The sequence below is a fragment of the Lagenorhynchus albirostris genome, chromosome 6 (assembly GCF_949774975.1).
Source record: "Lagenorhynchus albirostris chromosome 6, mLagAlb1.1, whole genome shotgun sequence".
NCBI classification, from domain to species: Eukaryota; Metazoa; Chordata; class Mammalia; order Artiodactyla; family Delphinidae; genus Lagenorhynchus; species Lagenorhynchus albirostris.
Window position 1 is genome coordinate 18,533,863 of NC_083100.1, and position 22,171 is coordinate 18,556,033.

The following is a 22,171-nucleotide window of genomic DNA, read 5'->3' on the forward strand; positions in this document are numbered from 1 at the left end:
TGGGTACAATAACTGTATTTACCTCAGGATTAAAGAAGATAGTGTGGATGCAGGACCTAGTATACTAGGAGCTGAATAAAGGACAGTGATTTTTTTCTGGTGTTTGAAAGGCTCCCCAAATAACCTCTCTTTCTTCCCCAAATTTGAAACCAGTTAATAGAAAGACACAGGACAGAGATTTGAAATTCAATCCTTTCAGAGAGAGAGAAAAAAAAATGGGTTGGAGGATATAGCTGAGCTATTCAGGCAAAATGGGTTCCTAAATAATTAAGCTATCCTCCTAACCTAGAAGGCGTGGCAGAAAATCCACATACAAGGATTTTAGGGCAGCCACCTGGTTGGAAGTGGGGGCTTAAAGCTGTGCGTGTGGCATAGTTTGAAGAAAGGTGATTTGTCTTTATCAAAAAGTGATGAATGTGATGGAGATTACAGGGAGGCAAGCTCCCCCTTGACCCCCATTCCCCCGTTGTTGCTTCCACTGTACCACTTCTGCCTAATGCCAGCTTCCGGACTCTCTACACTCCACACTGAAGAAGACAGGAGGGTGGGCTAGTGAGGACCAGCTGTATCAGACTACCCTGAGGCACTACTTCACATCCCCTGGCCTCACCAGGCTCTTTTTGCAGCCCTGTGCAGCTCGGACCAGCTTCACACACAGACAGCGCCTCACCTCCTGCCCAGGGATTCCCTGTTGACCCTGCAGCCCAAGTGTGTGCAACCTGAAGTACAGGCAAGTTAATGTTTGATGAGGCGAAGGTTTAACCAAGGGAAGAATGGAGCCAGTGCAGAAATTCCCCACCCTCACCTCCTCTCCTGCCCACTCTCCCAGGGAATGGTCTGAGATGCCATTTATCCAGCTACATCTCTAGGGTGAGTTCTCCCTCCTTCTCTCCTTGACCCACCTCGGCCCCCATTCTGCTCCGTGGAATTGCACTCATTAATGAAATCTGAAGTCAGATCTGCTTCCTGGGGAACCCAGGCTAAGATACCAGTCTTCCTATCTCTTATGAAGGAAAAGCCCCCCACCCCCATGGTTTTTCCCAAGAGGAAAAGACATTTGTGAGACACTAAGGCCATAGCACTTTATTCAGGACAGACGTGAAGGATTCCCCCAGTATTCATCCCCCTCCTCCTTTTCTCCCTCACCCTCCACACTATCCATGCCCACCTCCTCGTAATCCTTCTCCAGGGCAGCCATATCCTCCCGGGCCTCGGAGAACTCACCCTCCTCCATGCCCTCGCCCACGTACCAGTGCACAAACGCCCTCTTGGCATACATCAGGTCGAACTTGTGGTCCAGGCGGGCCCAGGCCTCAGCGATGGCGGTCGTGTTGCTCAGCATGCACACGGCACGCTGCACCTTGGCCAGATCACCCCCGGGCACCACAGTGGGGGGCTGGTAGTTGATGCCAACCTTGAAGCCCGTGGGGCACCAGTCCACGAACTGAATACTGCGCTTGGTCTTGATGGCAGCGATGGCGGCGTTGACATCCTTGGGCACCACGTCTCCACGGTACAGCAGGCAGCAGGCCATGTACTTGCCGTGACGGGGATCACACTTCACCATCTGGTTGGCAGGCTCGAAGCAGGCATTGGTGATCTCTGCCACCGACAGCTGCTCGTGGTAGGCTTTCTCTGCAGAGATGACTGGCGCATAGGTGGCCAGGGGGAAGTGGATGCGAGGGTAGGGCACCAGGTTGGTCTGGAATTCCGTCAGGTCCACGTTGAGGGCGCCGTCGAAGCGCAGGGAGGCCGTGATGGAGGAGACGATTTGGCTGATGAGGCGGTTGAGGTTGGTGTAAGTCGGGCGCTCGATGTCTAGGTTGCGGCGGCAGATGTCGTAGATGGCTTCGTTGTCCACCATGAAGGCACAGTCTGAGTGCTCCAGGGTGGTGTGGGTGGTCAGGATGGAGTTATAGGGCTCCACCACGGCTGTGGACACCTGCGGGGCTGGGTAGATGGAGAACTCCAGCTTGGATTTCTTGCCATAGTCAACAGAGAGCCGCTCCATCAGGAGTGAGGTGAAGCCAGAGCCAGTGCCCCCTCCAAAGCTGTGGAACACCAGGAAGCCCTGAAGTCCTGTGCACTGGTCAACCTAGAACGTGAAGGCGAAGAGAAACATGGGATGTGAAGCACAGCTGACCAACAGCAAAGAACCAGCTCGTGCTGTTTGAGATTTCCCCAAAAGTTTCATAAAATCCTTGGAAGACTTTTCCAAGGACACAAAATAGACCCTGATAAGGAGGTCCCACTCTCTCCTCCTTGTCTCTCTTCCTCTCTCAAACCTCTTGAAGCCTTCCACAGACAGCTCTCTTGACTCTTGTGCCATGGTCATTTTTGTCATCATAACTTGCCAACTCCACCCGGCTTCCTACCCGTGCCCCCTGATCTAACCAGATGTTTCTGGAGGGCTTCCTTACTGAGATGAACAGCCCAGGAACCTGATCCCTGTCCTTGCTGGAGGCTGAAGTTGATCAGAGGGCCTTGAGCTGGTATTGTTTGGATCCCTGTTTTTCACAGGGCCTTCTGCCCACATACCTACAATACAAGGTGGCATTCTGGGACTGCTTATGGGTGCTCATATCTTGGCCAGGCAGCCTATCAACTGGCAGCCACTCTGCCCAGCATCGGGCCACTTACTATAGAAGATAAAAGGGACACCCAGCTCCAGGCTGGAGCCCATACTCTGCCTCCCCTCCTCACTAGTCCTGATCCTGTGTGTTTAATGCTTGTCCAGGAGACTCTCCCAAGGATGGAAGGTGCCCTTCCCCTGTCTGGTCTCCAGACCACTTCACAACAGGAATCCAGATTCCCCCAGCCCTCAGCTCTTCTCTCACCAGCTTCCGAATCCGGTCCAGCACCGGGTCGATGAGCTCCTTTCCGATGGTGTAGTGGCCACGGGCATAGTTATTGGCAGCATCTTCCTTGCCGGTGATGAGCTGCTCTGGATGGAAGAGCTGGCGATACGTGCCCGTCCGAACCTCATCTGCAATGGGCAGAATTTTAGGTCCCCCCCTTGCAGCCTGGCTCCTGGAGCCCCAGGGTACCCAGAAGGGGTGGGGTCACCAGGTCCGAAGTTCTACCCTAGAGGAGCCCCATTCAGCCTGCTGTTATTGCCCTTGATCGTAAGTGTACTTCAACGAAAAGGAAAGAGATGTGGAGTGACCTTGAGACTCTGGAGCTGAGTGACAGCAGAGCTGGAGTTCTGATTCGCTGCAGCAACTGGGGACGACAAACCAGTGCTCTCCAATTATGGAGAAGGACTTGCTGTGGTACCTGGGACAAGGCCGTGGCAGGGGCTGGTCATCACTCACCAATCACAGTGGGCTCCAGATCCACAAACACCACCCGGGGCACATGTTTGCCAGCCCCAGTTTCACTAAAGAAGGTGTTGAAGGAGTCATCCCCTCCCCCGATTGTCTTGTCGCTGGGCATCTGCCCATCTGGTTGGATCCCATGTTCCAAGCAGCAGAGCTCCCAGCAGGCATTGCCAGTCTGAACTCCAGCCTGCCCCACGTGGGCTGAGATACACTCACGCTGAGTGGACAAAGGGCAGAGAGAAGCATATCATGCCTGGACACGATTCCTGCCTTCCTTCCTTGCGTGGTTCCCCGGCTGAGAGCAAGAGTTCCTGGACTTTGTCCTCGGTGCCCCACGTCCCGGGGGTGGGGGGCAGTGGCGGCGGGCAAAACCCTCAGGGGAAGCAGAAGATGTGACCAGTTCTGAGATTATAGAGTCTTTGCTCAGTGACTAAGCATCTTGAGGAACATTGAGGGGCTCAGATGAGTCTGACAGAGCATGATAGGCAACACACCCATGTCCAGAAAGAAAGAAGGGGCCATTAGTAAGGAACACAAGATCCAAGTGAGGTTTCAGGGGTCAGGGACAAGGATGAGGTTTAGAAAAGCAGAAGGAACTCTGGATTCATGTTAAAGCTAGGAATGCCAGCAAGGAAGGGGAAAGTGGGCCTGGGATGGATGTGTGTGTGCTGTTCTTTCCTCTTGGGTGTGTGTGGTTCTGGAGTGATGAGGGGCTGGGAAGAGAGTTCTTCCTCACATGACTCAAGGCTGGTCAAAGAGTTCTTGGCCCCCAGAGCAGGACTGGGGTAACCTGCTTGGTCCTAGAAAAAGAGAAAGGTCATTGCCCTTCCTGGGGAGCCCCATGAGCATCAAAAAGACTTGACCCTCCTGCTTCATCATGTACTGAGCCTCCATTATCTGCCTGACACCGGGCGGAGACTGGGGATACATAACACCTAATACCCAGTCCCTGCGCTTCAGAAACTCACTGTCTGGGGAAGGGAGCATTTCATACGATAACAGATACGTGACAGTGTGGTAAGTAGGATCCCAGAATGTTTCTTCCTGCTTGAGAAGTATTTACGGCAGACTTTAACAACAAAACGAGCACCCACATCCATCAGATTTCCCCAAGCTTTAAGGCTTAATCATGTGGAGGATGTAGAGAAATGAGAATTCTCACGCTGCTGCTAGAAGCCCAAAGTGACGCATCTTTTTTGGAGAGTGATCTGGCAATGTCTAGGAAAGCTGAAGATGCTCTAGAGAAATTCTCACATAGGTGCACAAGAAAACAGGTGCAAGAACAGTCACGGTACCATAGCAACGGAAGCCAATTAAACGTCCTTCAACAGGAGAAAATAAAGGATGGTTCAGAAGTGGACGTGGATGAATACAGGAAAGAATCTTGGGCTTCCCTGGTGGCGCAGTGGTTAAGAATCTGCCTGCCAATGCAAGGGACACGGGTTCGAGCCCTGGCCCAGGAAGATCCCACATGCTGCGGAGCAACTAAGCCCGTGCGCCACAACTACTGAGCCTGAGCTCTAGAGCCCGCAAGCCACAACTACTGAGCCCACGTGCCACGACTACTGAAGCCCGCGCGCCTAGACCCCGTGCTCTGCAACAAGAGAGGCCACCGCAATGAGAAGCCCACGCAACACAACGAAGAGTAGCCCGTGCTCACTGCAACTAGAGAAACCCTGTGCACAGCAACGAAGACCCAACACAGCCAAAAATAAAATTAATTAATTAATTTGAAAAAAAAAGAGTCTTGCCCCCCAAAATTCTTAATAGAAAAAAAGCAAATTAAGAAGAATCATAATACTGTACTATTTATATAAATCTTTAACTTGTATGCATCGTTTACAGATAAATTTTTATATTTGCTATATATTCTTGGAATGTATTACAGAAGTAAAGAAAGCAAGGGAAAATATTAGCACCCAATTTGGAATAATGTTAGAGGAGGGAGGTGAATGCATTCAGAGAAGGATTCTGTTTCTTAAGCTGGGTAGCAGGTGTTCATTATATTATTCTTTATACCTTTTCTCATGTCTGAAATATTTCATAATGAGGATGCTTTATCCATAAATTTTACACTTCTCTGACTTTGTAAATACGACACAAGGGCCTTGACTTTTTATGATTTTTAGATGACTGGGATTAATACGTAGACCACCTGTATCCCAGCCCCATTACTCCCCCACTTGCCTCTCTGTGGGTGTCTTCCCCTGGTGAAGTGGGGCGATAACAAGAGCCCCTCCTAGAATCACTCTGCAGATGAAAGAATGCGTGTAAGTTGCCTGGCTCATTGGACGACACAAAGTAGGGTGCGCCATACCTGTCAGACCCCCTTACCAATTCCCCATCCCCCAACCCCGGGGGTCATAGTAAGAGAAAGTAATGAATTAAGCTGGGAGGGATTTCGGGACAAAGGACTCCAGAAATCCCCAGGTCCAGGAGGGAGGGCTGACTCAGCTCACCAATCACCTGGCTGGCAGGGCCAGCACCCGCTGCTGCACCTCAGAGCCTGCCCAGGCTCTGTGCACAAAGCCAGACCCTGTCCTGGCTGCCACAGCTGCTGGCCCACGCAAGGTGTGTCTGACCTGGGGTATGCCGGGGTCGCTGGAAACGATGCCCCTCACTCTGGGTTTGGGCAAAGAATTCAGCCCGTGGAATCACACAGACTTGACCTCAAACTGCACCTCAGCTTCTCCCATTCCCTTTTCTTGCCGGTGAAAATAGTATAATCTCACACTCAGCAGGCTTTGTCATTAGGCTGTTTAGTTCTGTATAGTGAGCATTAATTAGGCGCCAGGCACCGTGCTCAGCGCTTCACACACACTATCTGCTTTCATCTTTACAACAACCCCCTTAGGTAGGTGTCTTTATTACCCTATTTTACTGACTCTCAGAGAGGTCAAACAACTTGCTCAAAGTCACGAGCAAAACCAGGAATATTCAGAGAGGGGACAGTCTGGGTCCAACCACACCCCTAACTGCCCTTCTATCCTGCCTGTCGAGGATCCGGGTAAAAGATATCAAATGAGCCCCATACACAGCACCCTCCCTCTCCCCACTGATATGTAGCTGAAATGAGGGGTCAGACCAAGGCACAGCAGAAGAACAGGACTATGAAGGTGTGTCCTTACAGCCGGGAGGTGGGACCAGAGGCCAGCAGGGGCCCAAGGTTTGCAGGAAAGTGCCTACACTTGCTGCCCCTGTCCTGCTTACCCCACTCTCCCTACCCCTAAATTCAGAGCCCTTCAGCAGCCCCTCAGACTCAGACCATGTCCTAGTTACCATGGCCTGTCCCTCTCTATCCCCTGAACATACCAGCACATTTGGGGGGCTGCACTCACATCTGGAAGTTTCTCTCCCTCTCCCCCACCTGACCTGCCCACACGCTGTAACCCCATGAACACCTGGACCATGGGACCCTCGTTTGCACGCTCAGCCCCACCTCTGCTTACCATGCTGCCTGGCTGGGGGCTGGCTGGGGTCGTCTGTCTGTCTGTCTGCTGCAAGATGGAAGGCAGGGACAGGCCTGTGACGGACCCACAGCTGCCGGCCTCCTTATCCTCTCTGGTCTGCTCTCGGGGAGGTGGGGGGTGGGAATGTTGTTAGAAACGGCTCCAAGAGGCAGGCCTGTTGATGTGGTTACTGTGCAGCCGGCAGGCGCTGGGCCTGGGCCTAAGCAGGGGAGCGAGATGGGGCAGGCAGAGGAGGGGCCTTCTGGTAGCCCCACATCGCTGGGTACACGGTGTCTGTTGCTCAGTCACACAACTCCATTTCCTGATGGTTCAGCCTGGCCCTCACAGGTGAGAGGGGATTTAGAAATCAAGCCCCCTGAGCTCCAGCACTGCCCTCACCCCCAAGGTTGGTGAGGATTGGAAGAGGAGTAGGCGGGGCTAAGAAAAGTCTGCAGTGGACCAGAAATGATGAGTCCTAGGGCAAGAGGTCAACTCAGGGCCTTCTGGGTGGAAACTCAGAATATCACAGAACAGAGGGAACTAGAGCTCAGGTTAGCCCCGTCTCAAGCACTTAACTTCTTTTGCCTCAGTTTTCTCATCTGCAGAATGGGGAGAGGTAGTAATGTGAGATTAAGCAAGATAAACTTTCTTACATGTTTAGTCCAGAATTGCTGTTGTTCTCCACAGGCAAAGCAAGATGCTGAGCATCTTCAGGGCTATTCCTAAGTGTCTCTCCCTGTTCCAATCCAAGTCTTTGCTGTTCCAGCCTGGCCTTATTTCTCCACAGAAGGAGTCACCATATGGCCTTGGGCAAAATTATGAGATAAAAATGTTACTCTCGGGCTTCCCTGGTGGCGCAGTGGTTGAGAGTCCGCCTGCCGATGCAGGGGACACGGGTTCGTGGCCTGGTCTGGGAAGATCCCACACGCCGCCTGTGCTCCGCAATGGGAGAGGCCACAACAGTGAGAGGCCCGCGTACCGCAAAAAAAAAAAAAAAAAAGTTACTCTCTCACATCTGTATCCTGCTCTGTAGTTCTAAAGGCAGCTTCACCCCTTATCTCCTTTGAGTCCCTCAACAACTTTGTGAGGTAGGCAAGGTGAGGCCTCCACTCCCAGAGGAAAAGGAAATTGCAGCCCCTTATGTTTTGCCCAAGGTCACGTGGGAGTTAATTAGTGGTGGAATTAAGATTCTTCTGGGACTCAGGCTCAGTGACTCTCCCCTTTCCACATGGCAGAGTTTTCAATGTCCCTCATCCCCCTGCTGCGGTTTTTTTTTAAATAAATTTATTTATTTTTATTTATTTTATTTTTGGCTGCGTTGGGTCTTCTTTGCTGCGCGTGGGCTTTCTCTACTTGCGCCGAGTGGGGGCTACTCTTCGTTGCGGCACGCGGGCTTCTCATTGCGGTGGCTTCTCTTGTTGCGGAGCACGGGCTCTAGGTGCGCCGGCTTCAGTAGTTGTGGCTCGTGGGCTCTAGAGCGCAGGCTCAGTAGTTGTGGTGCACGGGCTTAGCTGCTCTGCGGCATGTGGGAAGCCCCCCTGCTGCGTTTTTATTTTCTTTCTTCCCATCCTAAATTCTATGGGGCTTCCCTGGTGGCGCAGTGGTTAAGAATCCACCTGCCAATGAAGGGGACACGGGTTCGAGCCCTGGTCCAGGAAGATCCCACATGCTGTGGAGCAACTAAGGCCGTGCGCCACAACTACTGAGCCTGCACTCTAGAGCCCGCAAGCCACAACTGCTGAGCCCGTGTGCCACAACTACTGAAGCCCGCATGCCTAGAGCCTGTGCTCTGCAACAAGAGAAGCCACCACAATGAGAAGCCCTCGCACCGCAAACGAAGAGCAGCCCCCGCTCACCGCAACTAGAGAAAAGCCCGTGCGCAGCAACGAAGACCCAATGCAGCCAAAAAAAAAAAAAAAAAATTCTATGGTCAGTGGTCAACACTCCCTTGCACGTCCCTCAACTCCCCCTCCTCCGTCTAGCTTCAGTTTCCTCGTTTGACTAAACCACAACCCTGGTTAAATCCATTTCTTCACCAATTCTGTGCCTGCACTGACCCAGCTAAACAGTGGCTGTAGAAAATTGACTGATCTGACTTCAAATGCATGACCACTAACCTCAAATGGACCCTAATGCTGCCTGGAAACCACATTACCTGTCTCCAGTCACACTTGCAGCCAGCACCGTGACCAGGAATAGGAATGCGAGATTTAGCAAACAGCAGCCCTATCCAGGAAGAAGATGCTAATGTGAATTTTCAGCCAATGTGGCAAATGGTGAGAGAGTTATCCTGAGGTTGGGTCTTTTTTCAGAGCCCTTCTCACCACAGCATACAAGGGTGCGACCCAGAATATTAAGACGGTTAACTCTGATTTTGGCTATGGACTGAAGTCTTCTCTCTCCTACCTGGAACTAAGAAGCCAAGATCCCTGGAGAGAAGACACAGCCAACCAACACTTCAAAGGTAAGGAAGCCCAGTCTACCCTGGGTTGATCCATGAAGCCATAGACCTCAGAAATTATTATCCAGATGAATGGACTTGGGACCTACTGGGCCCAGAAGTCTCCTGCTAGCACTCCAACTTCTCCCAACTGGTCTTTGAAGTTGGGCATCTCAGATTCAACCTAGACAACACTAATTCTGGAAAGAAAATTATCCCAAAGGCAGGCAGGGGGAGGGGTCTTATGTAAAACAGAGTAAAGAGACTGAGATTTTTTGATAGCATGTTAATGTGTCTGAGTTATAAAATGAGAGGTAATCTATACTCTTCGTTCCTTCAACAAATATTTATTGAGTGTCTGCTATGTGCCAAGCACTGTTCCAGATACCAGAGATACAGTGGTAAGCAAAAAGAGTCTGTGCTTTTTTATTTTATTTATTTATTTATTTATTTATTATTTTTGGCTGCGTTGGGTCTTCGTTGCTGCGCGCGGCTTTCTCTAGTTGTGGCGAGCATAGGCTACTCTTCATTGTGGTGCTTGGGCTTCTCATTGCGGTGGCTTCTCTTGTTGAGGAGCACGGGCTCTAGGTGCGTGGGCTTCAGTAGTTGCAGCACGTGGGCTCAGTAGTTGTGGCTCACAGGCTTAGTTGCTCCGCGGCATATGGGATCCTCCCGGATCAGGGCTCAGACCTGCGTCCCCTGCATTGGCAGGCGGATTCTTAACCACTGTGCTACCAGGGAGCCCCAAGAGTCTGTGCTTTTAAGGAGTTTATATTTTTGTGGGAAGACATAATAACTAAACAAACAAGAGAATTTCAGATAGCAATGAACACGTGAAGAAAACAAAACAGGATAATGGCCCAGAAAGAGATGGAGGGCTACTATTGACAAGAAGCCACTCTCTAAGAAGGTGATATTTGAACTGAGCAATAAGGAGATGGCCACACCAAGATCTGGATTGTAGTGGTCCAGGCAGAGAGAATAGCAAGTGCAAAGGAGCAAGCCTGGTGTATATAAGGAAACCGAGGGAGGGAGGGAGGGGGCTACGCAAAATGAGGTCACAGAGGTAAAGGGGCCTGGCAAGGAGAATGGCTTTTATTACAAGTGCAATGGGAGGGTTTTAAGCAAGCCTCATTGCCTACTTTGTGTTTTGTTTTAGTGAGATTATTTCAGCTGCTATGTGAAGAATGCATTATAGGGATTCAAGAGTAGGAGAAGGAAGCTGGTTAGGAGGCTATGGAAGACATCCAGAAATGAGGGGCTGGTGGCTTGGACTAGAGTGGGGATGGGGGAAGTAGCTGGGTTTTAAGTAAAGTGATAGGACATGCTAATCTGGGGTGTGCAGACCTCACCAACAGCCTCCCCTGACCCCTGCCTCCACTTCTTCTTTGCTGGCATGGTCCTGATTTTGTATAATTATTCACCCTTCTACTTGGTCATGCCCAACTTGGTAACTTCCACTTGGCCTTTCCCTAGACCTAGGGCTAAGTAAAGGTTAGTCCAAACCATTCCTAGTAGTTCCATTCCCTCCTTCCAGTGACTAGTTTAGGCCTGGGGCCAGTGAGATATAAGTCTGCTCGGGTGCTTTAAGGAAAGGTTTTTCTCCCTGATAAAAAGAGATGTGGGAGGAAACCAAACCCCTTTCCCGCCCTAGGATGGTGTCATATGAGGGCATAATACTTGGAGCTGCTGCGGCCATCCTGTGATTAGGAGAGAAGATGCCGCCAGCCCACTGAGGATGCCAGAGCAGAAAGCTGGAAATACCGGATTTTTTGGTGACATCACTGAATCCACCCTGGACCCACCCTACACTCAAGGCTTCTTGTAGGATAATAATTGTACCCATTGTTTAAGCTGCTGGTAGTTAGGCTTTCCATTACTTGAAGCTAAAACATTCTTACTAATAAAAGAGGGGAAGGAGAGAGGGAAAGAGGAATGCAGGATGATCCTAGGTTTTTACCTAAGCGCTTGGGTGGAAGGTGATGTTGTTGACTCAGACTCGGAAGCCTAGGATAGAAGCAGGTTTGGCAGGGAGTGGGATGAGGGTAGTATACTGAGAGTTCTACTTTGAATGTGTTATGTTGAGCTGTCTAATGTGCTTTCAAGGTATGATGTCAAGAAGGCAAAGAGTCATGTGAATCTGAAGTTTAGAGGAGAGGTCCAAAGTGGAGGTATACATTTGAGAGCCATCAACATATAGGTGATATGTCTTTCTTTTTGTTCAATTCTTGCACTTCCGTTTGGCAATGTATATACTCTAGGTATTTTTTTTTGAATAACCCTAAATATGTTACAATCACTTTTTTATTAAGGACACTTAAAAATATACCCCAAAGTAGAGATAACATAATAAAACCCCATATACTCATCACCCACCTTCAACGATTGCTCCTTCAGGGAGAAAAGCACATGGAGAGCCTGGGACTGAGCTATGGGGAATACCCTTTAGAGGTAAACCATCAAAGACCACCAAAAAGGAGTGGCCAGAACAGAAACCAGGAGGGGAGGTGTCATCGAAGGCAAGAAGGAAGTGCGTCAACTACAAAACACTATAAGGGAAGGATAAGCTATGTCAAATACTGCTGAGAGGCTGAGAACGATGAAGAGAGAGACGTGACCTTTGGCTTTGGCAAGATGGAGGTCACTAGAGACCTTGGCAAGAACATCTAAGTGGAGCATGTGAACCAGGTCTGCGTGGACAGCAAGAAGGAGAGAAGACATGGAGATATTCCTTTGGAAAGATGGGTCTGTGAGGAGGAGGACAGCTGGTAGATGCTCCATCTGAAAAAGTGTAAGGATGTGCACCAAGGCTCAGCTCCACCTCTCCCAGATGGAATCAATGGAGACATTTTAAACTTTGATGACCTTGCTGCACTGCTCCAAGGTTGTGGTGAGACTCTGAGAAGGAGTTAGAAAAGACAGAGATAACAATGGGCATGGTGAAGAGGGAGAGCGATCCAAAGAGAGAATGGACATCCATGTAGGGTAAATGGACTAAGCAATGCGTCATGAGGAAGAGTGAAGAAGTGCCTGGCATCGTCTTCTAGATTCTGTACATGTGAATGTCTAAGAGTTTTCCATCTGGTAATATGGACTGTTACCCTAATTCAGGGGATCTGTATATACCCTGAGAAGATACATACACTCTCACAGCCATGCACATACACACATGAGGGTGCACAAACACACATGCACAATCAGAAGCAGAATCTATGTTCCACTAACACGCCTTGGGCATGTCTCCCTGAAACTTTGTCTTCTCCATTTTTCCTGCCAGGAGGCCTGCTCAGTGGTTGTGAACTCCTCGCTACAGGGGCCAGCGTAATGTAAATGTGTGATGTGGGTTGAGCATATGATGCTAAATGGCAACAGGCACTGGTCTTCTGTGTCAGGGAGACACAGAGTGATGAGGGCTGCCTGAAGTGGAGCAGCTTGTTGCCCATCCTAAGAGAGTAGCCGCCACCCAGCTGCATTTGTTGCCTATTGGTTTCCTATGGAGGCTGTAAGAAATTGCTACAAACTTAATAGCTTAAAACAACGCAAATTTATTATCTCACAGTTCTGGAGGTCAGAAGTCCAAAATTGGTCTTATAGAGATTGCAGTATTATGATTTAAAAGAAAACAATATATATGGTTACTCAGATGACCAAAATATATTTCTTATATATTATTTGGTGTTTGTCCACTCCTCCCGGCTCACAGTTCCCCAAACCCTGAGAATTCCCTAAGTGTTGAGAGTGATCAAGGTGTCTTTTGTTATGTTAATGAGGTGACTTTTGGACCCACCTAAGGAGGGGGGATGCTTGCCAGTGGAGCCAACTGAGTGATTAGAGGGTTAGAAATTTCAGTCCCACCACCCGCTTCTGACCTCCTGGGAGGGGCGGGCAGCTGGAGATTGAGTTCAATTACCAATAGTCAATGATTTAATCAGTCCTGCTTATGTTATGAAGCCTCCATCCAAACTCAGAAGGATGGGGTTTGGAGACCTTCCAGGATAGTGGACACATGGAGGTGCTGGGAGAGTGGCGCTCCTGGCGCTATGGAAGCTCATGCCCTTTCCCCGTACCTTGCCCTCTGCATCTCTTCCATCTGGCTGCTCCTGGCTTATATCCTTTTATAATAAACCAGTGATCTAGTAGGTAGAATGTTTCTCTGAACTCTGTGAGCCTCTCTAGCAAATTAATTGAACCCAAGGAAGAAGTAATGGTAACCTCTAATTTACAGCCGGTCAGTCAGAAAGAGGTAACAACCTGGACTTGTGATTGGTATCCTGAATTGGAGGGGGCTGTTGGAACTTCCAATTTGTAGCTGGTGGGTCAGAAGCATAGGCAACAACCTGGCCTAGCGACTGGCATCTTAAGTGGGGAGTGGGTGACAGTCTTGTAGGACCAAACCCTTAATCGGGGAATCTGATGCTATCTCCAGGCAGAAAGTGGCAGAATAGAGTTGTTTTTTGTTTTTTGCAGTACGCGGGCCTCTCACTGTTCTGGCCTCTCCCATTGCGGAGCACAGGCTCCAGACGCGCAGGCTCAGCGGCCATGGCTCATGGGCCCAGCCGCTCCGTGGAATGTGGGATCTTCCCGGACCGGGGCACGAACCCATGTCCCCTGCATCGGCAGGCGGACTCTCAACCACTGCGCCACCAGGGAAGCCCTGAGTTGTATTCTTGAACACCCTGCTGGTGTCTGAGAATTGCTTGGTGGTGTGTGGGGAAGCCCCCTGCCCCACACACTGGAATTGGAAGCCTGCTTAGGGATAAACTCAAGGTGTTGGTATGGCTGTCTTCCTTCTAAAGACTCTAGAGGAGAATATGTTCCTTGCCTTTGCCATCTTCTGGAGGCTGCCCACATTCCTTACCATGGCTTCCTTTCATCTTGAAAGCCATCACTCTGACCTCTCCTTCCCTGACTCTGACTCTCCTGCCTCCCTCTTCCATTTATAAGGACACTTGTGATTACTTTGGGCCCACCCAGAAAATCCAGAATAATCTCCCATCTCAAGACCTTTACCCTAATCACATCCAAAAAGACATGTAAAGTAACGTAGTCACAGATTCCAGGGGTTAGGATGTGGACATCTTGGTGGGGAGCTATTCTGCCTATCACAATTGCTAAATGGGAATGCAGGCCTAGAATAGTCATATCTTCCAATTCTTTTCAAGATAAGCTGGAAATCTGGATTTTTACATGATCGTGCAGAAAAGAGTTAACATAGCAGAACTGAGACTTAGAAAGGCCTGCTCGCAAGGTTGGCCCTTGGCTGGCATCTGGGAACTTGGCTCTTAGAGTGCGCCCAGTCAACAGCTAACTGATAAGGATGGTTCATTGTGCCTAGATGGTGTGTGTAAACGATATGATTTATGCTGAACACCTGCTTTTCTTCTAAAGAGTCTGGAATTTTGGTAAGTGCAAGGCAGAGGTGCCTATGCAACCAGACCCCACTAAAAACCTTGGGTGCTGAGTCTCTAACGGGCTTTCTTGGGCAGAAACGCTGCAGGGAAACATTGTCCCATTTTCATTTTGGAGGAAGAGTACACTGTGTGAGCCCTTATGGGAGGGAGAGGGCATAGATTCCTTCAGACTCTGCTTGTGTCTCTTCCCCTTATCATCCAGTTGTGTATTGTTCCTACATCACTGTAATAAACCTTAGCTGTGAGTACAAGTTTATGCTGAGTCCTGTGAGTCTGTTTGGCAAGTCTCCTAACATAGGGGTGGTCTTTGGGGATGCCCCAAAGACAATTCCTGATTTTTTTCATATTCTAAATGCTATGGGGGTTAACACTGTGGGCGAATTTGGCCTCCAGGCTGCTAATTTGAAACTTCTGACTTCTTAGAGTTTCACCTTAATTTTAGTCCCATCTCTGTAGTGAAAAAATTCACCTGACACACACTTAGCAAATCTTTACCACATGCTAAGCGCCATACTAGGAGCTACGGACACAAAAGTGAATAAGACACAATCCTTACCTTCAACAAGGTCGCTATCTAATAAGATGGACGTGTACAAGAATAACTGCAGCATGATATGCTACACACGCTAAAATAAATGAATAAAATGCTCTAAGAGTCCAGACAACTGCATACACGGTGCTTTGCTGTGTATGTACACATCCCTCACTTCATCTGGTCCTCACAATCCGAAGTTATTATCCCAGTTTTACAAAGAAAGAAGCTGAACCTGAAAGGCAAATAGGTTTTGGATTTTGCCTAAGATAGCGCAATCTTCTTAAAATATTCATTCTGCTGAGGTTGGGGTGCACAAGGAAAAAAGAGGGCCAGGGAAGGTCTGCAAGAGGCCGTGTGTTCTGTAATCACCAAGGCTCCTTGCTCTGTAGAGACCATGACCCCATTTCCCAAAGCAGCCTCATTGTATGCCCTTGCCAGTTTTCTTTTTAATGAATGAGTCTTGTTCTCCCAACCATATGGTTAGTCTACTGGGAAAAGAGACCTTGTCATATTTCACTGTATTCCTTTCCATGCCTTGCCTAAGTAAGGTGTCGATTAGCTATTTTGTTGGTAGAAAGTTGCCATTGCTAGTTATTTTATCCTGATGTGTTGTTCTGTCAGGCAGCTCTGGCCCTAGGAAACACTGATAGGAGAGGCAGGTGAATCCTTTCTAAGTGACTAGCCTGGGAGACAGGTTTCTTAATGTGACCAATAGGCACATAGGGCACTTCTGATGATTTCCCCAGTGAAGGGAGACAGCTAGAAAATGTAAGGCATGCAAGGGAAAGCAGAAGTAGATTGAAAAGCCCATTCTTGCAAGAAATGGAAATGAAACGTAAAAAGAAGGAATAGCTTCAGCTGAGACCTCCACCTGAGCTCTGAGGGCGTTGAGATGCATGTCGCAGATCCTGCCTATGGCTTAGGGACAGAAGAGGGTGGGGAAGTCAAAATCAGCCATGATATCTGAATCTCCATTTCCTTTTTTCCTCTTTGGAGTCAACAAACGTTAGGATACCTCACAACAATGCTTTCTGGGGGTGGAATCATTGTCTCACCGGTGAAAATGCCAAGGACTCAGTGAGGTTAAGTCACTTGCCCAAGGTCACATAGGGCAGTCAAGATGCGAATCCAGGTACTGAGGGCTTCGGTCCAGAGCTCAGGCAGTTCTGGCAGCAGGAAAACGGGCAGGTGACGATGGCGAGGGCCGGCTAATAGTGACGGCGCTGATGACGGGGCCACTGACCGGCGTGTAGCCTGCGAGCCGCCGGAGATTCCGGGGGTCGGCCCTCGCAGACAGACTGTGGGGCTCGGCTCCGCGGAGCAGCCTAAGGGATCGGCAACCTGGGGCTCAGGCTGTGCAGCTCCTGGTCCTCGGCCGCCCACGGGCGTTGGCGAAGGCCAGCCATCCCGGCCGGGGACCAGCAGGCCGCTTGCAGCTGCAAGGGGTTCCTGGGAGACAGGCCAGAGCCAGGCAGTTGGCCGGAGCCTCCAGGGAGGCGGGTCGGGGAGGGCACCGGCGAAGGCTGGCTACAGCCACTTCGGATAAACAGTCTCTACAGCACCCGCCCTAAGTCAGAACACCTGAGCCACAGGCGCCCCCATGACGCAGGCGAGACTCGTCCTGGCACTGCGCCCTGCGTCGCAACAGCGGAGCTCAGGAGGTCTGAGTGTCGGCTCAAAACCCGGAGCGAAGGGTTAAAGCTCCGGTCGCTACCCCTAACCCACGCGGGACAGGTGAGGGACGGGGGCACGCCAGGGGGAGGGGACTCGCCCTGGCCCCACCCCTCCGGGCCGCCTATCTTTTGGGGGCGTGGCCTATGGGCTGCCCAGCTCCTAGTGGGAGGTCGGAGCGCGTGGGCCCGCCCCCCGCGTATAAGAGCGGTGCGGCACTGCAGCTAGCGCAGTTCTCACTGAGACCCGTCACCCGGACTCTACGTGAGACCCACCGCCTGGACTCACCATGGTGAGTGCGGCCCTGCCGGCATCTCGCCCGTCCCTTAATTGCCCCTCTTCTTCGGGGAACCTCCCTCCCGGGATGCTCGGAGCCCTCCATCCGAAGTTCCTGGTCTCGAGGAGTTGGGGGAGTGGGGTGGGGGGGTGGGGGGGTGCATTTCCCCCACCCCACCCCCTCCCGGTGACTTTGGCTGAGCCACGTTGTCCACTTTCGGAGGCTGGGGAAGGGAGTGGAGTGGGGTGGGATTCTTCACGAGCAGAGAGGAGTCCTCCTGGAATCCCCTCCTGCTCCACCAAGCATTTTGTGCCCTAATTCTCCTGAGGGGAGTCACGCGGTCCCGTGCCCAGTCCTTTCCGCCGGCGAGGAGACCCGCTCGGCTGCCCTCCGCCCCTAGCCTCCCCCTCACTTCCCGGTCCCCGGAACTGACCAAACACGTGCTTGGCGCAAGAAGGTGGAGGGGGTCAGATTACTTGGTGCAGCATCCCCCTTTCCTCCGACTGTGTGTATCCCTCCTACCCACAGTCCCCTGTGACTCAGCACCCCTCTTCTGATCCTGGAGGGGTGGCGAGAATGGGGTTCAGCCTAGTCAGGCGAGCCGGATTCTCTCCAGCCGGAATCAGGGTGCACGGACGGGCAGAGACAGCTGGCGCTGAGCGAGAGTGCGGCCGGGACCAGGTTGGGGGGAGGGGAAAGAGGTGTGTGTAGGGGGGTGGTATTTATAGCCTAGGGACCGGGACCGAAATCCAATCCTCGCTTTCCGCCGGGATGTAACTGGAAAGAATCTAGAAGGGAGGGGGCGAATGCAGGGCCAAGGTTCAGGATGGCGCTCACCCTGCCCAGGGCAAGGCGGTTACCTCTGGGGCCTCACCGCAGGTTCCGCTTCCTTTTCTCGGTATTTGGAAACCGTCACCCCGCCATTTCGGTCTCGAAAAGGGAGGCTGCGCCGGCCCTGCGTGGCACCACTTTGGCTCTTCAGAGGTTAATTTCACACTGGCAGGGATGAGCCTAGGGCAGCGAGTGCCCCAGTACCCACAACCCGTATTGCCTGCGCCTGCCGTCTTTTGCTCTCTGCAGTCTCGGTGAGGGCTCCGCAGTGGACGAAGGTGGTGAAGACACCCAGGGTGTGGGGGTGGAGGTGACGAGCGCAGCCAGACGGGCTTGAAAGGCGGTGGGGGGAGGGCATCCTGCTGGCCAGCGTGGTCAGTTGACGCCTGGCTGGAAGGCTGAGACACCTCTGCAGACCGAAAGAATGAAAGGGGGAGAGGGTTATACGAAATACTAGTTGTTCCATCCTCAGAGCAAAGAACTAATCAAGCTGGGAACCTCTAGCTATAAATTCATAGCTCCGGAAAACCTTCTGTCCCTCCTCAGGCTCTTGAGAAGCTGATTTGTGGGAGTAGGGATTGGGAACAGCTGAAAAATCGCTTGTCCTTGTCTCAGTTACTGCAGTGTCTGCCTGTCTCATACGCACTTGCCCTCTGCGTCCTCCCTGAGTGTCCTGTGAATGTAGCAGGGTCATGTGGAGCCACAGCTCTTACTTGACAAGGTCCCAACGGAGAAGTAGGCTGAGGGACTGGCCTGCCCTACTGGGTGCCTCCAGTTGGAAAGTCCTATGCAGGGGAGCCTGGGCAGGCTGCCAGCCTCTTTGACCTCTGCCCAGCCCCAAGCCTCCACTTTTGCCAACTGAGTGATCCTAACTGGTAGGTGATAGGGTGGGAGAGAGGCTCATGAGGTAAGGACTTATGTATGTGGAGCTTATGCCATGTCCCCTCTCTTTATCCTTCAGCGTGAATGCATCTCTGTCCATGTGGGGCAGGCAGGTGTTCAGATGGGCAATGCCTGCTGGGAGCTCTACTGTCTGGAACATGGGATTCAGCCAGATGGGCAGATGCCCAGTGACAAGACCATTGGTGGAGGGGACGACTCCTTCACCACCTTCTTCTGTGAAACCGGCGCTGGAAAGCATGTGCCCCGGGCAGTTTTTGTGGATTTGGAGCCCACCGTAATCGGTGAGAGGAAGAGAGGGTGGAATTGAGGGGATGGAAAGTGACTCTAAGCTTCTCTCTGGAGAGAGGGTGTGTAGACCTGGCTTTCCTGGCCCTAAAAACCCCTTGCCCTGCTGGAAGCTAAAGAAGGCAAGCTGATTGCAGGCTGGCCTGGGCAGCAGGTCTGGGTTTCCCACACACACTGGTATCTCAGGCTGGCAGAAGGATGAGCTCTTCCATACATCTGACCACAGTTACCAGGCTGGGGGAGGGAGGTATGTGCTGAGCACAGCCTTGTGGTTTCTGCCCTAATGATGTGGTTTATGCCCTTCCAGATGAGATCCGAAATGGCCCATACCGACAGCTCTTCCACCCCGAGCAGCTCATCACTGGGAAAGAGGATGCTGCTAACAACTACGCTCGTGGTCACTACACCATTGGCAAGGAAATCATTGACCCTGTACTGGACCGAATCCGCAAGCTGGTGAGAACTTGGGATGGAAGGAAGGGAGCGTTTGAGAGGATGCTAATGGTCAGAAACACTTTTTCCCAGATCCATTTCTTTTTCTTTTCTTTTTTTTTTTTTTTTGCGGTATGCGGGCCTCTCACCTCTGTGGCCTCTCCCGTTGTGGAGCACAGGCTCTGGACCCGCAGGCTCAGCGGCCATGGCTCACGGGCCCAGCCGCTCCACGGCATGTGGGATCTTCCCAGACCGGGGCACGAACCCATGTCCCCCGCATCGGCAGGCAGACTCTCAACCACTGCGCCACCAGGGAAGCCCTCCCAGATCCATTTCGTGGGGTCATCTCTAATTGTACATGTCCCAGAGCATGCTGCAGCTATGGGATACTCATTAGTCTTTGCCTTGACTCCTGAGAAATTTTAGGCGTTTGTGAAGCCAGAAGATAAGAGTTCCTCAGGCCCCTTCCCTGCCCACATTGCTCTTTACTTTCTTGCCTTTCAGTCTGATCAGTGCACAGGACTTCAGGGCTTCCTGGTGTTCCACAGCTTTGGAGGGGGCACTGGCTCTGGCTTCACCTCACTCCTGATGGAGCGGCTCTCTGTTGACTATGGCAAGAAATCCAAGCTGGAGTTCTCCATCTACCCAGCCCCGCAGGTGTCCACAGCCGTGGTGGAGCCCTATAACTCCATCCTGACCACCCACACCACCCTGGAGCACTCAGACTGTGCCTTCATGGTGGACAACGAAGCCATCTACGACATCTGCCGCCGCAACCTAGACATCGAGCGCCCGACTTACACCAACCTCAACCGCCTCATCAGCCAAATCGTCTCCTCCATCACGGCCTCCCTGCGCTTCGACGGCGCCCTCAACGTGGACCTGACGGAATTCCAGACCAACCTGGTGCCCTACCCTCGCATCCACTTCCCCCTGGCCACCTATGCGCCAGTCATCTCTGCAGAGAAAGCCTACCACGAGCAGCTGTCGGTGGCAGAGATCACCAATGCCTGCTTCGAGCCTGCCAACCAGATGGTGAAGTGTGATCCCCGTCACGGCAAGTACATGGCCTGCTGCCTGCTGTACCGTGGAGACGTGGTGCCCAAGGATGTCAACGCCGCCATCGCTGCCATCAAGACCAAGCGCAGTATTCAGTTCGTGGACTGGTGCCCCACGGGCTTCAAGGTTGGCATCAACTACCAGCCCCCCACTGTGGTGCCCGGGGGTGATCTGGCCAAGGTGCAGCGTGCCGTGTGCATGCTGAGCAACACGACCGCCATCGCTGAGGCCTGGGCCCGCCTGGACCACAAGTTCGACCTGATGTATGCCAAGAGGGCGTTTGTGCACTGGTACGTGGGCGAGGGCATGGAGGAGGGTGAGTTCTCCGAGGCCCGGGAGGATATGGCTGCCCTGGAGAAGGATTACGAGGAAGTAGGCATCGACTCCTATGAGGACGAGGATGAGGGAGAAGAATAGAACAGCTGCCTGGAGTCCACTCACTATGTTTATTGCAAAATCCTTTCGAAATAAACAGTCTCCTTGCACGGTTTCTTGTCCCCTCTGTGAGTGATTAAGCTTCTGCTGCCTCTTCCCCTTTTGTGCTGCTGCTGCTTCTGCTGCTGCCCTCACTATGTGCTGCTCATGACTTTTTCCCTTCCATGGCTGAAAGTGAGACCTTCAGGCCAGGAAAGAAAGACCTTCCTTGCCAGGCCCAGGAAACATGACCCCGTGTATGATCCTAGAGGAGCCCAGGATAGGGGGGAGATGAGGACCAAGTCTTGGACCTGTCTGTCCAGCCATGAGCTGTTAAAGGATCTGAGGCTTCACTTCTGTTCCAAGTAGGAGTTTAAGCCCAGCAGTTTCTGTATTTGAGAGTTAGACGGCTACCCTATTCTTCCCGCTGCTCTGCATTCACTGACTCTGGAAGCAAGGCTTGGCCCAGGTACCTTTGTGCATTATAAGGGCTTGGGAGTGGGGTTGAGCTGGCCCAGAGTTCCTGGGCATGGAGCCTAGTCATAAGCTTGGGGGATGGGAGGGAACAAGGGCGATCTCCTAGAGTTGTTTGTGTCACTGCACCTCCTAGCAGCTTTGCAAAGCTTACTGTTGGTCTTGCTGCTTTGCTGGGGCCTAGGGTTGTGCCATTAAAAGTCAGGTCATTTCCCCTGTTTGTGCTTTCTTTCTGGCCTCAGCCTCTGTGTTAGCTGGTGGGAGCCTCCTGCCAGGGCCCTGGGGAAAACTTCAACTTTGCTAATAGGCACCCTGGGACCCACACTGACGTCAGCAGTTGGGGGTGGGCACAGTGCGGGGAAGAAGCTTCAATCTCTGGAGCAGGAGATGCGAACCCTGCCCTTGCCTCCCCTCCCTGGTGATCCAGGAACACAGTGCCCTTCCCAGGGGAACAGCTTTCAAGCCCAGCAAGGGCAGGGCCCCTGTTTACTCAGCAGAGTAAGCAGGAAGTGGCAGCTGGATACTGCCACACCACACTGGCCTCATTAATCATTAACCATGTGTGAACTAGAACCATCTGGGAGAGATTCTGGGCCAAAATGGCTGCCACCTCCACTCCCCTTGCTCCCAGGCAGAGGCTAGAGACCAGTTATGTAGCTGTCCCAAAGAC

At 51.8% G+C, this 22,171-nt stretch overlaps 2 protein-coding genes across 2 annotated transcripts; one reads left to right on the top strand and one right to left on the bottom strand.

The window, feature by feature from the left end:
- Nucleotides 1-1,087: 1,087 nt before the first annotated feature.
- LOC132522468 (tubulin alpha-1D chain-like) lies at nt 1,088-17,117 on the bottom strand. Its single transcript, XM_060153167.1, has 6 exons — nt 17,102-17,117; nt 16,539-16,604; nt 16,342-16,409; nt 3,315-3,537; nt 2,838-2,986; nt 1,088-2,095 (listed from the first exon to the last, which is right to left on the bottom strand). Exons 1-6 carry the CDS (start codon nt 17,115-17,117, stop codon nt 1,088-1,090), a joined length of 1,530 nt encoding a protein of 509 aa, XP_060009150.1.
- LOC132522080 (tubulin alpha-4A chain) lies at nt 17,028-21,103 on the top strand. Its single transcript, XM_060152045.1, has 4 exons — nt 17,028-17,118; nt 18,896-19,118; nt 19,430-19,578; nt 20,059-21,103. The coding sequence occupies exons 1-4, from the start codon at nt 17,116-17,118 to the stop codon at nt 21,028-21,030; spliced, it is 1,347 nt and encodes a 448-aa protein (XP_060008028.1). The 5' UTR covers nt 17,028-17,115; the 3' UTR covers nt 21,031-21,103.
- The last annotated feature ends 1,068 nt before the right edge of the window (nt 21,104-22,171 follow it).

Excerpts from the sequence above, each read along its gene's own strand:
- LOC132522080 (XM_060152045.1), top strand. Across the intron at positions 19,119-19,429 it reads TTTGGAGCCCACCGTAATCG|ATGAGATCCGAAATGGCCCA; the intron begins GTGAGAGGAAGA and ends ATGCCCTTCCAG. Across the intron at positions 19,579-20,058 it reads TGGACCGAATCCGCAAGCTG|TCTGATCAGTGCACAGGACT; the intron begins GTGAGAACTTGG and ends CTTGCCTTTCAG.
- LOC132522468 (XM_060153167.1), bottom strand. Across the intron at positions 3,538-16,341 it reads GGCCCTCGCCATCGTCACCT|CGTGAGTGTATCTCAGCCCA; the intron begins GCCCGTTTTCCT and ends TTGTCCACTCAG. Across the intron at positions 2,987-3,314 it reads TCTGGAGCCCACTGTGATTG|ATGAGGTTCGGACGGGCACG; the intron begins GTGAGTGATGAC and ends TGCCCATTGCAG.